Source organism: Hippichthys cyanospilos, chromosome 10 (genome assembly GCF_059441005.1).
Source record: "Hippichthys cyanospilos isolate Australia breed blue-spotted pipefish chromosome 10, RoL_Hcya_1.0, whole genome shotgun sequence".
Classification (NCBI taxonomy): Eukaryota; Metazoa; Chordata; class Actinopteri; order Syngnathiformes; family Syngnathidae; genus Hippichthys; species Hippichthys cyanospilos.
Window position 1 is genome coordinate 15,164,619 of NC_142378.1, and position 17,534 is coordinate 15,182,152.

The window sequence follows — 17,534 nt, forward strand, 5'->3', positions numbered from 1 at the left end:
TATTAGGGTTGCAAAATCATGATGCATACCTTCAATGTCAAAATGAAAGCATGGCAAATATAACATTTTTGAAAATCTTTATTCAACCAGGTAGGTCAGTTCATCACCATTTACAATGATGACCAGGTAAGACCCGCACTTGGGAATACAAAATGAAAATACACAAACTGCAAACAAATCAGAGATCGCGCTTCATTTACATGATGCTGATTTCTTTTTTGTTTTGTAAAAAGGCTAAAATAATTCCTTGGTCATATTTGTTTTTGTAATAAACAAATAAATAAAAAATAGTTAATTGGTCTAATTTATAGTGACTATAGACTTGTTGCCAATTTTCAGTAAAAAGTATTTTCAACTGAAGTTTCAGTCATTCTCACCTTTGCACGTTCTTTGGCAATCAGACAGTCATCAACACTTGATTGAAAGATTGATATTTAGGTGATACAGTACAATTTTCAAGCTCATTCTTCCTTTTTGCTTGATGACATCACATGGTATTTTATCACTATTTTCCTCACAATCCTCTTTCATTCTCATTCTTCACTATCTGCAATCTCCCCTTCTTCAAGTTCTTCCATCCCTACTTCTCTCCTTTGCCTTTTCTCCTGTTGGGGCGGCGATTCAGGGATGGGCTGTGTCACTGTGAAGAAGTTACTGCTTGTGGTCGGAGCACAATGCAGGGGTGAGGACCAAAGTGGGAGGTCCTTGCTTGCGCCGTCCACAGCGACAGTCTTTGTTGCAGACATATCGTTGGATGACGCAGACTCAGCTGAAACAATATGGCCACATTTGTATATAAATGAAAGCAAGTAATTGTTCTTGAAATAGAAAGTTAGCGACATTTCCGACTTAACACGCAGATGTTCAGTGTGATGATTTTGCTCATGCACAGCTAGAATCCTGTGTAAACAGAAAATGACAGCTCAGGCAGGACGGGGAAGATGACGCTATGGTTTGGCCCCTTGCTGGTGTTCAGGACGGGGCACAATGCCAAGCAAGGAGTTATGTAATGAAAAAGGGTGGACATGTGAGAAAGAAAGGCTGGGAAGTGTAAACTAAAGTGTGTTTGTTTAACTCATGGTTAATGAAATAGTCACACAATTTTGACGTTTGACCTTTTGATGGAAAAACTAAGTACATCAAAAACCAAAATCTTTTTAACACGAGGAAGGAATCATTACAAATGTTGCCTAAAAAATTAATTTTTTTTATTTAAAACTTTTGTAATCTTGTGTTTGCCTCTCCTTTTTACATATCATCACTGTTTTGGCTTCATAGCCTTACATACGAAATACGACCTCTTAACACTTAACCCTGCATCGGCCCATGGAGTTTTGAACATTGTTGATTCAGTTGTATGAATAACCCTAAAAAACATATTTGTGTGCATTGGGGTGTGCAAACACCCCACATGACCAATCATGTTTGAAAAACCCAAGTGACCAACACAGGGTTAGGCTTGTCAGTTGAATGAATTAAGCATTGGCCACAGACTTCAGTATTATAATAGCGAAGTCTGTCCAGTGGCATTGTGTAATTCAGTGACAAAAGAAGAACAATTGCAAGTGACAAACAAACAACTTTGTGTTCCGGTACATTTATGTATTTCTGTTTATGTACTGATGAAACAGAATGAGTCTTCACACACAGAGCTAGACCATCATGATTAAAAAACAAACAAAATAAATAGCTTCTGACTCTATGCCATACTACTGCATGTTTTGTCCAGTACAGAACACTTTGATCTTCCCTGCAACAGTTGATGGAATGGCAAGTGCCCGGAACAGAACAGGGATAGACTGGAGCCCACATATATTCATTCAGACTTGTCATTAAACGTGATGTTGTCTAAACTTAAAAAAAAAAAAAATAATTTAAAGTAAAAATACACGAAATTTTATGAAGTCCGAATTACAAATTGCAGTTTAATATAAGAACAACATCATTTCATTTCTTTACTATTAATTGAATATGAAGCTCACGCCCCTGGTAGCCCAGTCGGAAATAAGGCCAAGTCGGGGCAGGTTCGCTAATAGCTACGCTACACCTCTAAAGCAACCAGGCAAAGAAAACACTGCGTAGCTTGGTTGTTGGGCATTGCACCGCCTTCCTGCAGTGAGCACCCACTCACGTCACGTTCAACTTGAGGCGTCTAGTGGGCATCTTATGACTTGATTTGCTATTATAGCCTCCGGGAGCAGGCAGATTACATACATACAGCCTGGTGACACAAGTTAGCTGAATTCTAATTGGCTAAAAACTCCAACTTAAAACTACAACACTAGGAGAAGTGTAACCAAATGGATATAATATGGTAGGAAAAGAACAGAATAATGAGAGTAATTTTATAAATAAAAAAATATATATATCCAATATAGACTGTATATTTAATACAAATGAATTTCAAATGAAATGGACTTTCATTATAGTTATTATAATTATTATAGTTATAATGATGTCAGGTTATGTTAGGCCAGCAGAGAAGGCGATATATATACACGTAAACTGTTATTTTGGCATTTTAAAATGTCTTTTTTATTGTTTTTGTTCAAGATTGAAACGAAGTTGTGCAAAAAAGGCATCTTTTCAAACAGTGATTACTAGAGAAGAGAATAAGGTAGAATCTTACTTTTTCCAGGTGAAGAATGGGCTCCAATTTTTTATATGGTACCACCACTGTGTACATAGACACGTCAAAATACTCAAAATCGGCTGGCACTCTTTAAGTTGCCTTTTCAGATAACACTTGCCACTGAAAGCGTTAACAGCGATTCAAGTTTTAAATCTGAGTAAAACCAAAGGCTGACAGTTGAGCAGAAGCACACATGAAATCTAGTTGCTGAACCCAGTGTACTGTGTGTCATGTTCTCAGTCGGTTTCAGCGTTGCGCACAGCGTGCAACAGGCTTGGTATGCTGGGGATTGACAGCCTCTAAGTCTAAAGCCTTTATCCTTGCAATATAAGCCACTGTCCCACTATCTGATACCTTGCTATCACTTCCTGTCCAGCTTCCCAGGCCATGGCATGTGCAATGAATGTTTCTTTGACTTACATCAAAATGGCCAGACAGTTAGGGCTTATCATTGAAAACATACACGTACACAGACAAGAATAACCTAATTCGTCATTCAGCCGGAATGGCCCTGACAGTAACGATACGATAAAGGGCAAGTGTTGTTTATTACCGCAAAACAACAGTCAAGGGCCACGTGTGTGTGTGCGTGTGTGTTGGCTTAAATTATTACATTTTCTAAATGATGATGACCTGTAAGACTCCACAGAGCGGATACAGGTGACACGGGCACAACAGCCCCTTCTATGTCATTCCACATCACATGATAATTCAACAGTGAGCCGTATTTGATCCTCTCCCTGGCCATGTTTGCTGCTGATGTTCAATTGGACCTTGTGATGTTGTGCAGACCATAGTTTTGTTTTGTTTTTTTTTGGCAAGAGAAATACAATGAAGCAGGGCATCCGGTGATGCTTTAAGCATCAAGTCATTTTTTTTCCAGATGGCAGCATGCACAAAGAGGATTAGAGGAATTCTTGTTTTTCATTTTTCTGTTATTTACCTGTTTCTTCCAATGCAAAGTCATTCCAATGATCCCTCAGTATCACATGGAGTGAAGGATACTCAATCAGTGTTTTGTTGCGCAGGTTATCTCTTAGACTCTTCTGTATGTCCAACTTGTGGTACCTATCAAGGAGAAAAGAAATAGACCAATTTGTAATAATACATGATGAAAACACTCAGGTTAAGCGATCGAGTGAATCTGACAAACATCTGTCTTGTAAGACATTGAAATATGAAAAGCTCAGTTCTGATGCAGTGATCCTGTTTCTCTAAGGAAAATGGACTGAAGTAGAAACCGAAGTCAAGCGGAGCAGCTGCCATCCACCTAAAAGCTATCCTTTTTTGGGATGACATGAGTCTTGTCTTGCCTCTAAGTAGTCTTGTCAAGTATTAGGAATGGTCATACATCACCTGTCTAAATAGTCAACTAGATTCTTGGGAGATGTGGTTTGCTTTTACGCTCAACATGTTTCAAAAACACTTTGCAGAGCTGTCATTACCAAAAGACTGTACTGCGGTGCAAATGGCACAATCCCCACAACCTGTCAAAGCCAATACAAAGACAGTTGTAGAGCGATTGTTTATTTTGTTAAAAGCACAAGGAGACAGTGAACTGCCCAAGCAGACACCCACTCAACGGGCCAATCAAAGCACTCTTCCAGAATGTGGCATTCATAGCCAGCGCTTCTCAACCTTTGTTCAATGATGTACCCTCTGTGTAAAATGTCTTTCTGCAAGTAGCCCCTTACCAGCACAAAGCATTTTTTAATGGAAAAAATAAAATACTTTAAAACAGAGCGCGTGAATATACTTCATGTAAAAGCATCAATTTTATTTAGATAACAAACAAATAAAAACACATAAATAACATCAGCACTGATAAAGCAGTGACTATTTAAATTTAATTCATTTTAGTCGCTGGTTAAGTGTGACAAGTTGAGAGACACAATAGGTTTTTTCAGGTGTGAGCTAGTGTTATCTAGCTTGCATCAACATGTTTGGTAAACAAGCAGCTTCTGCCCTATCAGAGGTCTCTCATTTGTCAAAGGACAAGGGTAAAAAAAATAATTTCAAAGAAAAACACAAGTGTCTTCAAATAAACCGGTAGCCCTTTGTATTGGTCAGTTCCAACAAAAGTAGCTCTCTGTTTCAAAAAGGTTGGTGACCCCTGCTATGTACCATGAAACACAGTGTAAAAACTCATTACCCACTCAGGCTCACCTGACTGAGTTTGCTTGTCGTCCTTCTGTCTTCATGAAAATGTTGACATCCTCAATTGGGGCAGATGCATACCTCTTCAACCTGAAACATTTTTTTCCATATAGGTCAACGCTATGATGTACACAGATAATAACTATACCAAAGAAAAAAAAGACTTACTTCTGGCGTACTATAGGGTCTGACATTGTCGGGTGTATATAAGGCATCAAGATCTTTTCCAGACTTAGCCTATCACAGACCCTAAAATGAAAAATAAGTATAATTGAAAAAAAAACAGTAAAATATGTCATATGAGTGCTAATCCATGTATTATGTTAATTCAAAAGGCCCAATCAAGGCCAGAACTGAAAACAATGACATAGATTACAGGCCACCTTACACCTGCACTTACTTATACTGGCAATGGAATTTAGCCATGAAACTTACCTTTTCTGGCTGAATTCTGTGCCACTCTGAGGGAACAAAATCTTCAAATGCCACAGAAACATGTTTTCCCTAAATTAAACAAAGTTCAGTTAGTTTAAGTATTATACTAATAACAACAATAACTATATACATTCGTACTATACTTCTAACTCATGATTTTGAGTCCTGCGGCTTATAGTCTGGTGCGGCTTATTTGCCTCTTTTTTTCTTTTTTTTTTTGCTAGCGACAGGAGACAGTCCACCAGTCAAGGATATGTGTGCATCTGCTCAAGGTGTCAGTTCATCCAACAACTATGAAATAGAACTGAAAAGACGCAAATCAATGGGCTGTGCTCAAAATGAGTTTTAAAAGCATATTATTACAAATATGTATAATCACTATGTGATCTGGTTTCAAATACACAAATTACTGGTTTGTACAAGAATCAAAATAAGACCTTGTATAAAAGTTTGTGATGTGTAAATTTGAAATATAGTATACAGTCTATATGATAGTAGTTATATATTTATGATTGTATACAGTGGTACCTCGGTACTCGACCGCCTCTATACTCGAGCAAATCGGTGCTCGACCAAAAAATTCAAGTAGATAATGCATCGGACCTCAAACAGATTTTCGGTGCTCGACTAGCCGAGCCGAGCCGACCCGAACGCGCTCCTCGGCCCTTCTCGGCCAGCGGGTAAGCGCCAGTTCAACTCAGACCGCCAGCGGAGTAAGACGTTTGTTCGAGTATTTCTTCCCGGATTTAAACTTTTTCGTGTTGCTCTAGCCCTTAATAATGGGTCCAAAGAAAGACAGTGATAAGGGGAAGGCAAAGAGGAAAACAATGAGGACCACTATTGAACCGAAGAAGGAAATTATAGCAAAATATGAACGCGGTGTACCTCGCGTCGCAGTTAGCTAGCGTCATCATGGAAGGAGTAACTCCCTCCCGTCCTCTCCACATCCATTCCTGTATGCCATCAACCACTCTCCAAAACGTAAGTAAATTATACAAAATGGTTTATAATGCTTTATTTATCTTTATCTTTATCATGTACTGCTTGTGCACATTTACTTGTGCACACATACTTTCCATTATTTCTTATGGGAAAATTGCTTTCGGTGTTCGAACAAATCGGTGCTCGACCACCACCTCAGAACGGATTATGGTCGAGTACCGAGGTACCACTGTATATGAATTATGTGTGTAGTGGGTTTCTGTTCACTAAAATAATCCATCAATGAAACAAAGGAGACAGAAGAAGATGCTATGAAAGTATTGATTTTGAGTTTGAACTGCTATTTAACTGAGCAGTATTCTACACTAAACATGCCGGCATGTTCAGTCTGTTGAAGAGAGGATGTTGCTGTTGGCAGACAATTAAAAAACAAATGAAATAAATTAAAACAAATATTAAAACTCCCATATACCATCTTTTTTGTATAAACATCTGTTGTTATGACCTGTGGCTTGTGCAGTCGTCCAGTGCGGCTTATCCATGGCAAAAGTGTTTTTTGTTTTTTATTGCTGCGGCTTATAGTTAAGAAAATGAAGTGTGTGTGTGTGTGTGTGTATATGTATATATATATATATATATATATATATATATATATATATATATATATATATATATATATATATATATATATATATATATATTATATTTTTTTTTGTACACACACATACATATAAACATTCCCAAATAATATTCCAGCACATGTTATTTTGCTGTATGTACGTGTCTAGTATTTCATTTAGAAAATAATTACAGAACATAAAAGATTATATGTGATCAAAACTCATTTATAACTGAAGAGACAGACTTGAAAAAAAGACAATCGGTTTTATATGTCAAAGAAAAACAATTTTTTTTTTAGGTTAATCAAATATGGTAATACATTTCAGGACTGTTATGCAAAAAGAGATATTTCAATATAATGGAGTATTTATTATAAATTATAAATGAGCTTTCATACGTGATCATGTTTTCAGGCAAGACTGAATCCCTCTGCCCCCCACTTAATTGTTTTCATGCGCAGAACTGAAATGCTTCCGTAAAAATTAAATGCTTAACTTGTTTTCACCATACGCATACATGTGTTTTCAGGCACATTTTTATTTCCCGTTTGAGGTTGACATGAGGTTAGTCCTGCTTCGATTCCAATCTCCATGTTTGCCCCGGCCCCAATTCAATTATTATTTCTTAAATATTTATGTTAATTGTACAACTTTAACAATAATGTATTATGGTTGGGAAATCAACAAGAAAGTTAAAAAACAAAAAAAACAATTTAACAGGACAAATAATTTAAAATACCATCACATTTTATGAACCTGAAATAGCTTTGTATCATGTAGGTGAACTGGTATGGGAATTTGTTTGGTATTGATACCAAAAAGTATTGAACAGCTCTAATTTGAAACCTGAATTAATCCAGAAGGTTACACCAGGAGAGGCGTCTGATTTAAAACTAACCAAACAATTACGAGCATTCACCCAAAGAATTCTATACTGGATTGGTAATGTCTTGGATTATAAATTACCAGCATCTGTTGTGGGATGAAGGGAGGAATCCCAACTTTTATACACATGTATGTTCTTAATCGTTTAAATATAAATGTGTGCGAGACTTGCAACAGTAAAATAATAACCTTTATTGATTAAATAAAAAAAAATGGGTGTGCTTGGTTTGAAGGAATAAAATATTAATTAAATAAAGTCTTGTTTCTACATGGTGACATTGTAGCGAACAAAACCGAAGCCAATGTTAAGGCAAGAATAAACACATCTGGGAGAAGATGTCTTACACAACTATGAGTAGACTTTAACAGCTCCTCTTACTCTCAAGTCAGAGGAACTAAGGCGTTAAGCAGCATAGTGATCCATTTACAGCGTTAGTGTGTATCCACGTATACTGTTTCTGTTGAGGCCTTGATGCGTTTCTACATGCAAGAAAATGAGGGTGGGGCACCAGGTGTGATATCATTATTCTGTTGTTACAGCAAATGGAAACTATGCAATACAATGGGGGGAAAAACGGGCTTGTCCGAAAATGTATTCAAGTCATTTCAGGCAAAGTGCATACCTGGGATGAATGCCAGTGTCACCGTTAATGATCAAATCCAAGGCGAGAACAGCATGAAAAGTAAAAAACAAAAGAAAGAGATAAATATGGAATGAGCTGCTGATCAGGATGCGCCGCCTATTATTCACAGGTAAACCTGACTGAAAACAAGTGTTGGCGGATGAGCTGTTTGTTTGACCCTTGTTTAATCCGATGTTACAAATTATGGATATTCCTTCAATTTTTTTTTATATCATAAAAGAATAAAGAGGAAAAAACAATAGGGAGCTGAAATTTCCAGCAGATGAAAGTGTAACGATTCAGACATTTCTATGTGATTGCAGCTGTGAGATTTTGCGTACAACAATAATCACTTTCCAGATTTTGGACCATATAAAACCATTATTATAAAATGTTTTGAGATGCATTTTAATAGGATTTATTTCATTGAGTTTCCTGTGATTTTTGCAACACTCTGTTGGGTGGCGGTCAAACTACGTCAGCAAACAGAAGATTCTTTGTTGACTTGTGTTTCACCTCAAAACCGAAGGTGGTGGTAGAGACCAGTTAATGGCTTTGTCTTAAAAGTGTCATCATCGCTTCACAGGCGACAAAGACAAAACCATACCATTTTTATTTTTTTGTGGGTGTTAATAAATTTAACCTACATATGTATGGATAGAACTGATGCCACTGAACAATGTGAGTGGTTGACGGAAAAATAAATAACTTTAATTATCACGCCTTTAAAACCATTTAAAAATATGGGAAAAGCGCAACGTGTATAGTTTGCAAAGTGTGTGCACAAGGGTTAAACAGATGAAATGTAATAAATGTTTTGCTTACACTATAAAAATAATAAACAGATGTCTATGAGTATGAATATATAAGTAATTCTGAGAAAATTGGGCAAATCTTGCACTTCATTCTTTCTGTACTGCTGTGGTGCCATGTTGTACTGGAAACCAAATTTGCCTGAGGGAACCTTCCCAACGGATTAATAAAGTATAACTGAATTGAGTTGACTCTCAAAAGTCAAAGTCCAAATTCGGGACTGTATTGTGAAATCAAATCACATTATTCTTATTCTATGTATTCAATACACATCATTGAATTTTCTGAATTGCTCATCCTCAATATTAGTAGACATTTAATCATGTAGACCATTCCATTACTGTCAGATGGTTGCTTTTCACTTGCAAGATTGGCATATCCCGTGTCATCATCTCACGTTTCATCGCTAGTCCGAGTTTTCTTTGGGCCCTTTTGGAACTGTGTGCGTCAAAATTAACAGGTGCCCATTTTAGAAAGAAAAATAAGAAAAGAAAAACTGGAAAAATATAAGAAGGATAAATATATGACAATGAACATCATTATGCAATTTCCTTAAAATTAGTATAATTACATACATCTTTGGGTGGATAGATCGACAAGTAACTTTCTTGCAGACACACGCAGTTTTTCAATGGTCACCCATTTGCATGCATGGCACTTGCATGGCAAAAGAATTGGACACACTAAATTCTCTTTAGGTGTGATTGGGTACATGAATGGTTGTTTGTCTGTGTGTGCCATGCGATTGGCTGGCAACCAATTCAGGGTGTCCCCCGCCTACTGCCTGAAGTCAGCTGAGCCAGCAAGCCTGCGACCCTTGTGAGGATAAGCGGCTCTAGAAAATGGATGGATGGATATTTCAAAGTAGACCTTTGCTGCACTTAAACCAAAAACACTGTACGCAAAGACTTGAAGTATGTCCTCCTGCATTTGTTGTCTTGGTGCACCACCTAGTGGCTGAATGAGTGACACGATTTGTGTGCTTAAACCCAAACTTAGTACTGTAGTTAGCAGGCTGTCAATAAAGCTTCCGAAAGAAAGAATATGAATGTGAAATTCACTCAGGCTTATGAATGTTAATGTCCAGTAAAAAGCAAAGTGCTATTTAAGCATAATAACTCCAAGTAGTTTTGTACGTGTACCCTGTTAAGCAGTGTGGGTTGGGCGGTGAGTGGTTGGATGATTCTTATTCTATTGTCAAGACAGTGTCTCATCTCAGTAGTATTGGTGCTTAGAGGCTTCTTGGTTGAGTCACAGAATAGCTGACTCATGCGTTTATTTTAACCAGACCACTTTAATAAAAAGAAGGATTAAAAAAAAAAAAAAAAAAAAAACAGAAATCAGTTTTTAAATACCCTAAATGATGGCAATATATTACCCGATTGAATCAATCCTGGGTGGCTCAGTGTAACAGTGGTTAGCACGTTCGCCTTACAGTTCAGGGACCAGAGTTCAAATCCACCTCGCTCTGGCCTCCGGTTTCCTCCCACACTCCAAAAACATGCAAGGCAGGTATATTGGACATACTAAATTGTCCTTAGGTGTGATTGGGTGCATGAAATGTCAATCTTCCTGTGCCCTGAAATTTGTGTGCACTGTGCATCGTAATGCTGTGTATGCGTATTAGTTGTTTGAGTGATTTCAAAAGCACAGATGTGGTTTGACTGGACGTCATACTGATTCATAAGAAGATCAATGTATCTTTTCTTCTGTTAAAGTAATTTCAAAGGAGTATAACTTCATCCAGGGGGCTTTGCAAGACTGCCTCCTTGTGGTTACCTTAATGACTTAACACTAATATAAAAATAATTTGTACAGCGCACACACACACATGGGTTCGGCCTGACGCCAGCAATAATCTGCTACCTTTACCCTCAAAAAATACTAGTGCTATTCCTTAATTCTTAAGACTGATGTAAATTCTCAGTAATCATAGAATGGGCCTATGATGGTGAGAACAATGCATACATGTGTGGTGTTAAACCTGAGCACAAACCCTCACAAATATTGTAAATGCTACACCAGTGATGTGTTAAATTCCTCTGTATGAAAAATTGCTACGCCGAGCAGTGCCTTCTTACCTTACAATGAAGATAGTGGAGTTTTCTTTACTCTTGGTGAATGTGCTGGGGAGGGTTCTCAATATTATGTTCATCTTTTTGGCATTCGCTACCAACTTCTTTGCCTGAGCAACAAGAGCATGTATTGAAGATTAATGCACACATTACTGTATAGGCTACCAATGTGGCCAACATTACAGGGAGAAACACAAAAGTGTTTATATGGCTGCAGTCGTAAGATTACAAATGGCACACAAAGAAACAAACAAAAAAAAAAGCCCACAAGGATGGTACGGTAGGCAGATTGTGACAAAATACACTGTTAGATAGGATATGACAGGATGTATGAGAAAGCTGCAAGATGTTGTTGAGACCAAATGTTGGCTGACATTTCAGTTCAGTGGAAAAGAGTGTGGGTGGAGGTAGCCTTCTTAGACAAAGACGTCTAAATACCAAACATCTGTTCTGCATCAATAAACCTGACTGTGTTAAACTTTCAGGGCCTTCACAGTTTAAAAGGGCAAAATACTTAACTTTCTGATGCTCATTTAAATTTCATGGCTTCAGACTGGCAGGCAATGAGAGACGGTAAAACAGATTTACTAAAAAGATAGGGCAAGGCAAGCCTATTACCATATTACTGCATTTCCAATGGTCTGGAAGCCAAATCTAAAAGCACATCATGTGCTAAGCCTTTATCTGCTTTTTTTTCCTCTCAGAGGATGGAGAAGCTTTGTAATATTGATTGATTGACCCCTTAGATTTCAAACATAAAAAGCACACTGAGTTATCTCATGCATGAAATAGACTATTTTAATAAAGCTGCCTTGCCTTTCTTGCCTTAAGCTGTCACAAGGAAGCATTAATGAATTCAAGCATTAAAAAAAAATCAAAGTATGGATGTGATTTCTTCAACAGAATTATAGGATCTGAAAGAAATATATACTGCATCTAGCTATTACTCTGTGCAATCGTAAATGCAGTTTAAAAGGAATATGTTTTGATCGAATCAACAAACATATGCTCATTACATAATAATGAATGTTCAACTTCTTTTGATGCCTTGGTAGGAAATAATTAACAACTCCACATATTTTATTTTGCAAAGGTTATTTTGACAGCTTTGGCACGCTATAAAGGCCTTCCATCTCGCACCTCATTAATTCAGCCCAACATTTTTGGAGATTTGGTGGCCATCCATAAACCATCCAAGGATTCTGTCAAAAGTGTGGACAACCCAAAGTACTATGCCATTCGTCAGTAAATTAAACAACAACTCCAAATTGAATACAGTATAGTAATATTGTAAGCCGAATGTAAAACTTTATTGTACTACAGTATAGTGACCAGTGCAGTAACTTTAGGATGCATTTAAATTCTGTTTTCCATTCAGATGTAAGCCCCTTTTCAGCATCTAAAGTGCAATACTTGAAATGTATGTTCAAAACAACAAAAGGGCTTACTTTCATTGAAAAATGAGGAGCACAGATGAGATTGTCTCTTTGGGCACCACCTGAAAATCTTCCTGTATCTTCCAGGAACCTGTAGTCTACCAATAAGAAAGGAACATAAGTAGTTCAGATAATTGTCGCATGTTTCGAAACTTTCCTTCAAAGGTTGGCTGGTCCTTCGACTTATATTCAGACAAGGCTATTGCTTAAAATTAGAGCGTGGACTGAAACCATAAATCCCCGTGCCCTGGGGTGTGTTGTCACATACATAAAATACAAAACAAAAAATGTTCATGGACAATGCGAACATACATATATTAACCAATATCAAACTACATACAAATAAATGAATCTACCAGATAGCAGAAAGATAGTTTCTATCGGTATGCAATGTATCATTATCAGATGTCCTTTGTCAGTAACGAGGAAATGCTGTTGTTTCTTTTCTTCTGCCCTAGAGTTGCAGGGTTGCACTAGTTGAAACTAACAAGTATTTTGTAGATTAATCACATTCTTTTTATTTTTTTTAAGTTTTGATTTTCATCTTTAAAAAAAGGAGATTACTAAAATTCAGCCACTGGTTTGGTCCAGAGATCCAGCTTTTTTTTGGGGGGGTACAGTTTTTTCGACAGTAGAACAAAAATCCTTTCTAATGTTTTATATTAGAAATTTATATTGCTTACATGGAGGACTGCATTTACTGGTGAGAAGCTGACATACTGAGAACTTGGCTAATTTAAAAATAAACTAGATCTCAAAATGATTAATCGACTATCAAAAATGGTTCTCAATTAAGGTAATGATTAATCATTGCATCTCGAGGATGCGCTGATTTGTACTTTTGTTTGCCCTATTCACTTTATTTAAGTTAATGTACTGTCATTTTAAAGAAATTGTATGATATTTTTATGGTAATATAAACTTGCCTGATCACATTGTTAATTTATTCATGCCACACCTAATCCATCCATCTATTTTCCAGAGCCACATATATTGAGTAAATCTTGGGAATAAAGACTTGCTTACCACTGAGCAGAGTCATTTCATCAATCTGCGAGAGGTCCATAAAGGCAGTTTTGTTTCTGACACCACTGCATCTTGATTCTTTCTTGTGTTTCTTTACGCAAAACAAACTTCAAGACAAAGATAGACACAAAATCACTTTCACACATTTAAAATTGTTATGTAATGACCACATGATTAAAGTAAAAGCTGAGTAAATATTCAGCCATGGAACAGGTCATTTCTATTTTACGGGAATTATTTTCAGTAAAAAAAAAAAAACACAGCTTCCAATACAATCAAATCAAATCCCAGAGCAGATAATGCTTAACCTTAGAGGTGGCATGACATTCTGAAATATACTGCTTACATAACCCAAAAAAAAAAAAAAGTTTGATGCGAGCAGCAGTTTCACAGATAAGAGACAGGTATTTAACCTAAGTCAGAACAATGTAGAAATGAAAAATAAAAGAAGCAAAAAGAATGCTGACTGATGCCTTCAATTACAGGCCTTTATGAAAGAAGCTTAAGACTGGAGCCCAACAATTTCAGGCATGACTTTCAATATGGCATCAGATTTTTGGGGATTATGTGATAAATGTTTCAACATCAACAGAAGTCAAGGGATTGTTCCCACAGGAGGGGCATGTTATAGCAGAATCACAAATATAGAACCAACAAATACAAGGATTTATGCCAGTCTAAAATGCTGTATTAAGTAAAACTAATAGATATTTTTATAACACATATTACACAACTGGCAGCTGAAAGTATGTCTCGCTACTTATTTTTAACTGATTTATCGTTAAAGGTTGGAAATTTCTTCTTATGTTTTTAATCAATTTTGGTCCTATCTCATTTGGACCAGAAAAACCTAATTTATTAGAAGCTAAAGAAAGCATCTTAACCAAGGGTTCAATAATCATAAAGGGCACTGTTTGTTATGGTGAGTGAAGGAGCTTCCTTTAATCATGCAATACCCTTTTTAGAGTGGAAATCAATCGAATGAGGATTCACCTCCTTTACTCGTTGGAATTCAATGTACTTTAAAATCTTCATGAATCTGTAATAAATGAAATACAACTTAGAAATGTGTTTCTTTCAGAATCAAATAGTTACTGATCCATCAATTATTATTATTATTATTTTCTTATTAGTAATGCAGGGGAGGTTGATATGTTCCCAGCTGACTTTTTATAGAGGTCCGGACCAGATTGAATCAATTCTCGAAATTGGGTTGTTCAAAGAGGAAAGAAATATTAGATTATGTTATCCAATCCTGTTTTTAATCTGGATCAAAACTTTAGTTTGTGATCTCAAATGAGGGTGGGATTTTAACGTGGATTCCAGGATGTAAATGGAGCAAAACTTTAAGATAATATTTTTCTTAACAACATGCCCAAGATGCTACAATTCCATGACTGTAGTTGTAGTATGTAGAAACTCCAAACCCAATATAACAGTTACCTGCAGGATTTTGTGAGACAGGCAGGGCACTTGTACTTGGCCTCCCCAAAGCTGCACACACCACAACTGTTGGGAAAATTGGGAACTTGAATTAAACAAGTCATAAAGCAATTTATATACCTTACTATAGAAATGTTTTGTTTCGTACATCTACTGTATGAGGGAAAAAATACATGGAGCTTGTGTTTCTCATTGTTGGCACCATAAGAAAGCAGCTAGAATTAAAAAAAACAAAACAAAACAAAAAAAAACAACCTTGCAATCTCATGTCACAGAATCTCTCCTTCTCTCTCTCTCTCTCTCACACACACACACACACACACACACACACACACACACACACACACACACACACACACACACACACACACACTCACACGAGCATGCACATATATCCATCCATACATCCAAAATTGAGGAGCATCCATCCATCCATGGAACATACCTTTCTAGAGACACCAGACACAAAATAGTAAGAGTTCTACAAAGCAAGGAACGTCTAAGGAGTAACTGGGAAGCAGTTTGGTGAGAATAAATCTATTGTTGCAATTTTTAAAAAATGGAATAGGATAAACATGATTGCTAATCTACCACAGAATGGGGCACCTTGTAAACTCCCTCCTCATGAATCATCCATCATGATGAAAAAGGAGAGGAGTCAGCCCAGAACTACACAGCTACTATCGGTAGAACACTACGGCATCATGGTTTAAAATCATGAATTACACAGAAGGCTCCCCTGTTAAAGTCAGCACATGTGTGGGCCTGTCTAAAGTTTACCAGGGACCACCTGACTGATCCACAGGGGACATGGGAGAAAGTCATGTGGGTAGATGAGACAAAAATCGAAATTTTTGGTGTAAACTCCACCTGTTGTGTGTGGAGGAAAAAAAAGATGAATACAATCCCAAAAACACCATCCTGATTGTAAAGTATGGGGTGGAAACATCATGCTTTGGGGGTGCTTTTCGGCAAATGGGGCAGGACGACTATACTGTGTTACGCAGAAGGTGGATGGGGCCATGCATCGTTAAATTTTGAGAAACAATATTCTTCCTTCAGTCAGAGCATTGAAGATGAGTTGTGGCTGAATCTTCCAACATGACAATAATCCGAAGCACAGAGCCAGGATGACCAAGGAGTAAATCCAATCCAATAGATATTCTTAGGTGGGAGCTGAAACTTTGCTCAGCTCAGCGACAGCCCCGAAACCTAACAGATCTGGAGAATATTTGCGTGGAGGGTTAGGTTTAGAGTTAGAGTCTCTCTTGATCGCCCAATCTCTCTCTCTCTCTCTCTCTCTCCCTCTCTCTCTCTGTCTCTCTCTCCAGTCACACCATACACGCTACACTATTGTAACATTTAATGTGTTTTTGACGCATTGGACATTTTGCGTTGCCACACTTAACTTTCTTTCTCGTAGTAACTTGAAATGATACGGGATAAATGCGACATGTAAATTTAAACTCTGAAAAAAAACAAACACTACCCGGTAATTTTCTCTTACAACGCGTCTGGATAACATTTTATCATCAACAGTAAAATGAAACCAAAGCCCATTGCAAGTACATAGCAAAAACGCTGCAGAACGTAACGTCAGACACATGTTTCTATTCGAGAAATGTACTCTGAATGGTCGATGCAAACTGTACAGTTCGATAACAGTAATTTCAACGATATGTGTAACTGTGGCATATGAACTATGTTACTGTGGCAACGTAAAATGGCTGCCCCTTGTTTCCATCGCGAGGGGTAATTTCAGTCCATTCCATCATAACCCCAATTATGACTAACTGTGCTGTTATTGTAGTTGTTCAATGCTAACCAGCATTTTGGGTTAAAAAAAAGAAAACGTTATTTGAAATAGCAGTCTTTATGATAAAACGCAGTCTGCTTAACAAAAGTTCCGTCTTTGGAGTTCCGTACACTTACTTCGAAAGAGAAATCCTTCTTTTCGTCCCCTTCATCTCTTCGTCTTGGTTTTTTCTGCCGGTTGAAGTCTCCTCAGTTGACATTATTTGTATGGATGGAGAAACTCCACTGTACATGACGAGTAGCAACTTTTGCAAAGGACCACAACACCACTTCCGTCGGACACCGGAAAAGATCACTTTGCAATGGTGGGTGAGGAGGAGCTATTTCTTGTGTTTATTTGTTTTTTAAAAACAAAACGTACAGCGTAAAAACAAAAATCAATCGTTTTCATAAGAGACGTAACCAAAACCAAGATGCCATTTTACACGAATGGAAATGGGAATGGAGTTGAACAAAAAACACAAAAGAGATAACGCCTGAGTTGAACACTTCACGTGTGTCTCCGCAAGTTGCGTGAACCGGAAGCAAAATTGAACCGGAAAAGAGCTGTCACAGGGTTCCTGGGAATTTGATTTGTGAGTACAGTTTGATACATGTGCGCAATTTACATGCGGACACACACGCAATAAAGA

At 37.3% G+C, this 17,534-nt stretch overlaps 1 protein-coding gene across 1 annotated transcript; it reads right to left on the bottom strand.

Annotated features, from left to right (window-relative positions):
* Positions 1 to 60: 60 nt before the first annotated feature.
* Positions 61 to 17,410, bottom strand: znhit6 (zinc finger HIT-type containing 6). The gene is made up of 10 exons (XM_088426461.1): positions 17,020 to 17,410; positions 15,088 to 15,153; positions 13,645 to 13,751; positions 12,631 to 12,716; positions 11,189 to 11,292; positions 5,225 to 5,293; positions 4,958 to 5,038; positions 4,799 to 4,879; positions 3,576 to 3,700; positions 61 to 769 (listed from the first exon to the last, which is right to left on the bottom strand). The coding sequence occupies exons 1-10, from the start codon at positions 17,133 to 17,135 to the stop codon at positions 534 to 536; spliced, it is 1,071 nt and encodes a 356-aa protein (XP_088282587.1). The 5' UTR covers positions 17,136 to 17,410; the 3' UTR covers positions 61 to 533.
* Positions 17,411 to 17,534: the final 124 nt, after the last annotated feature.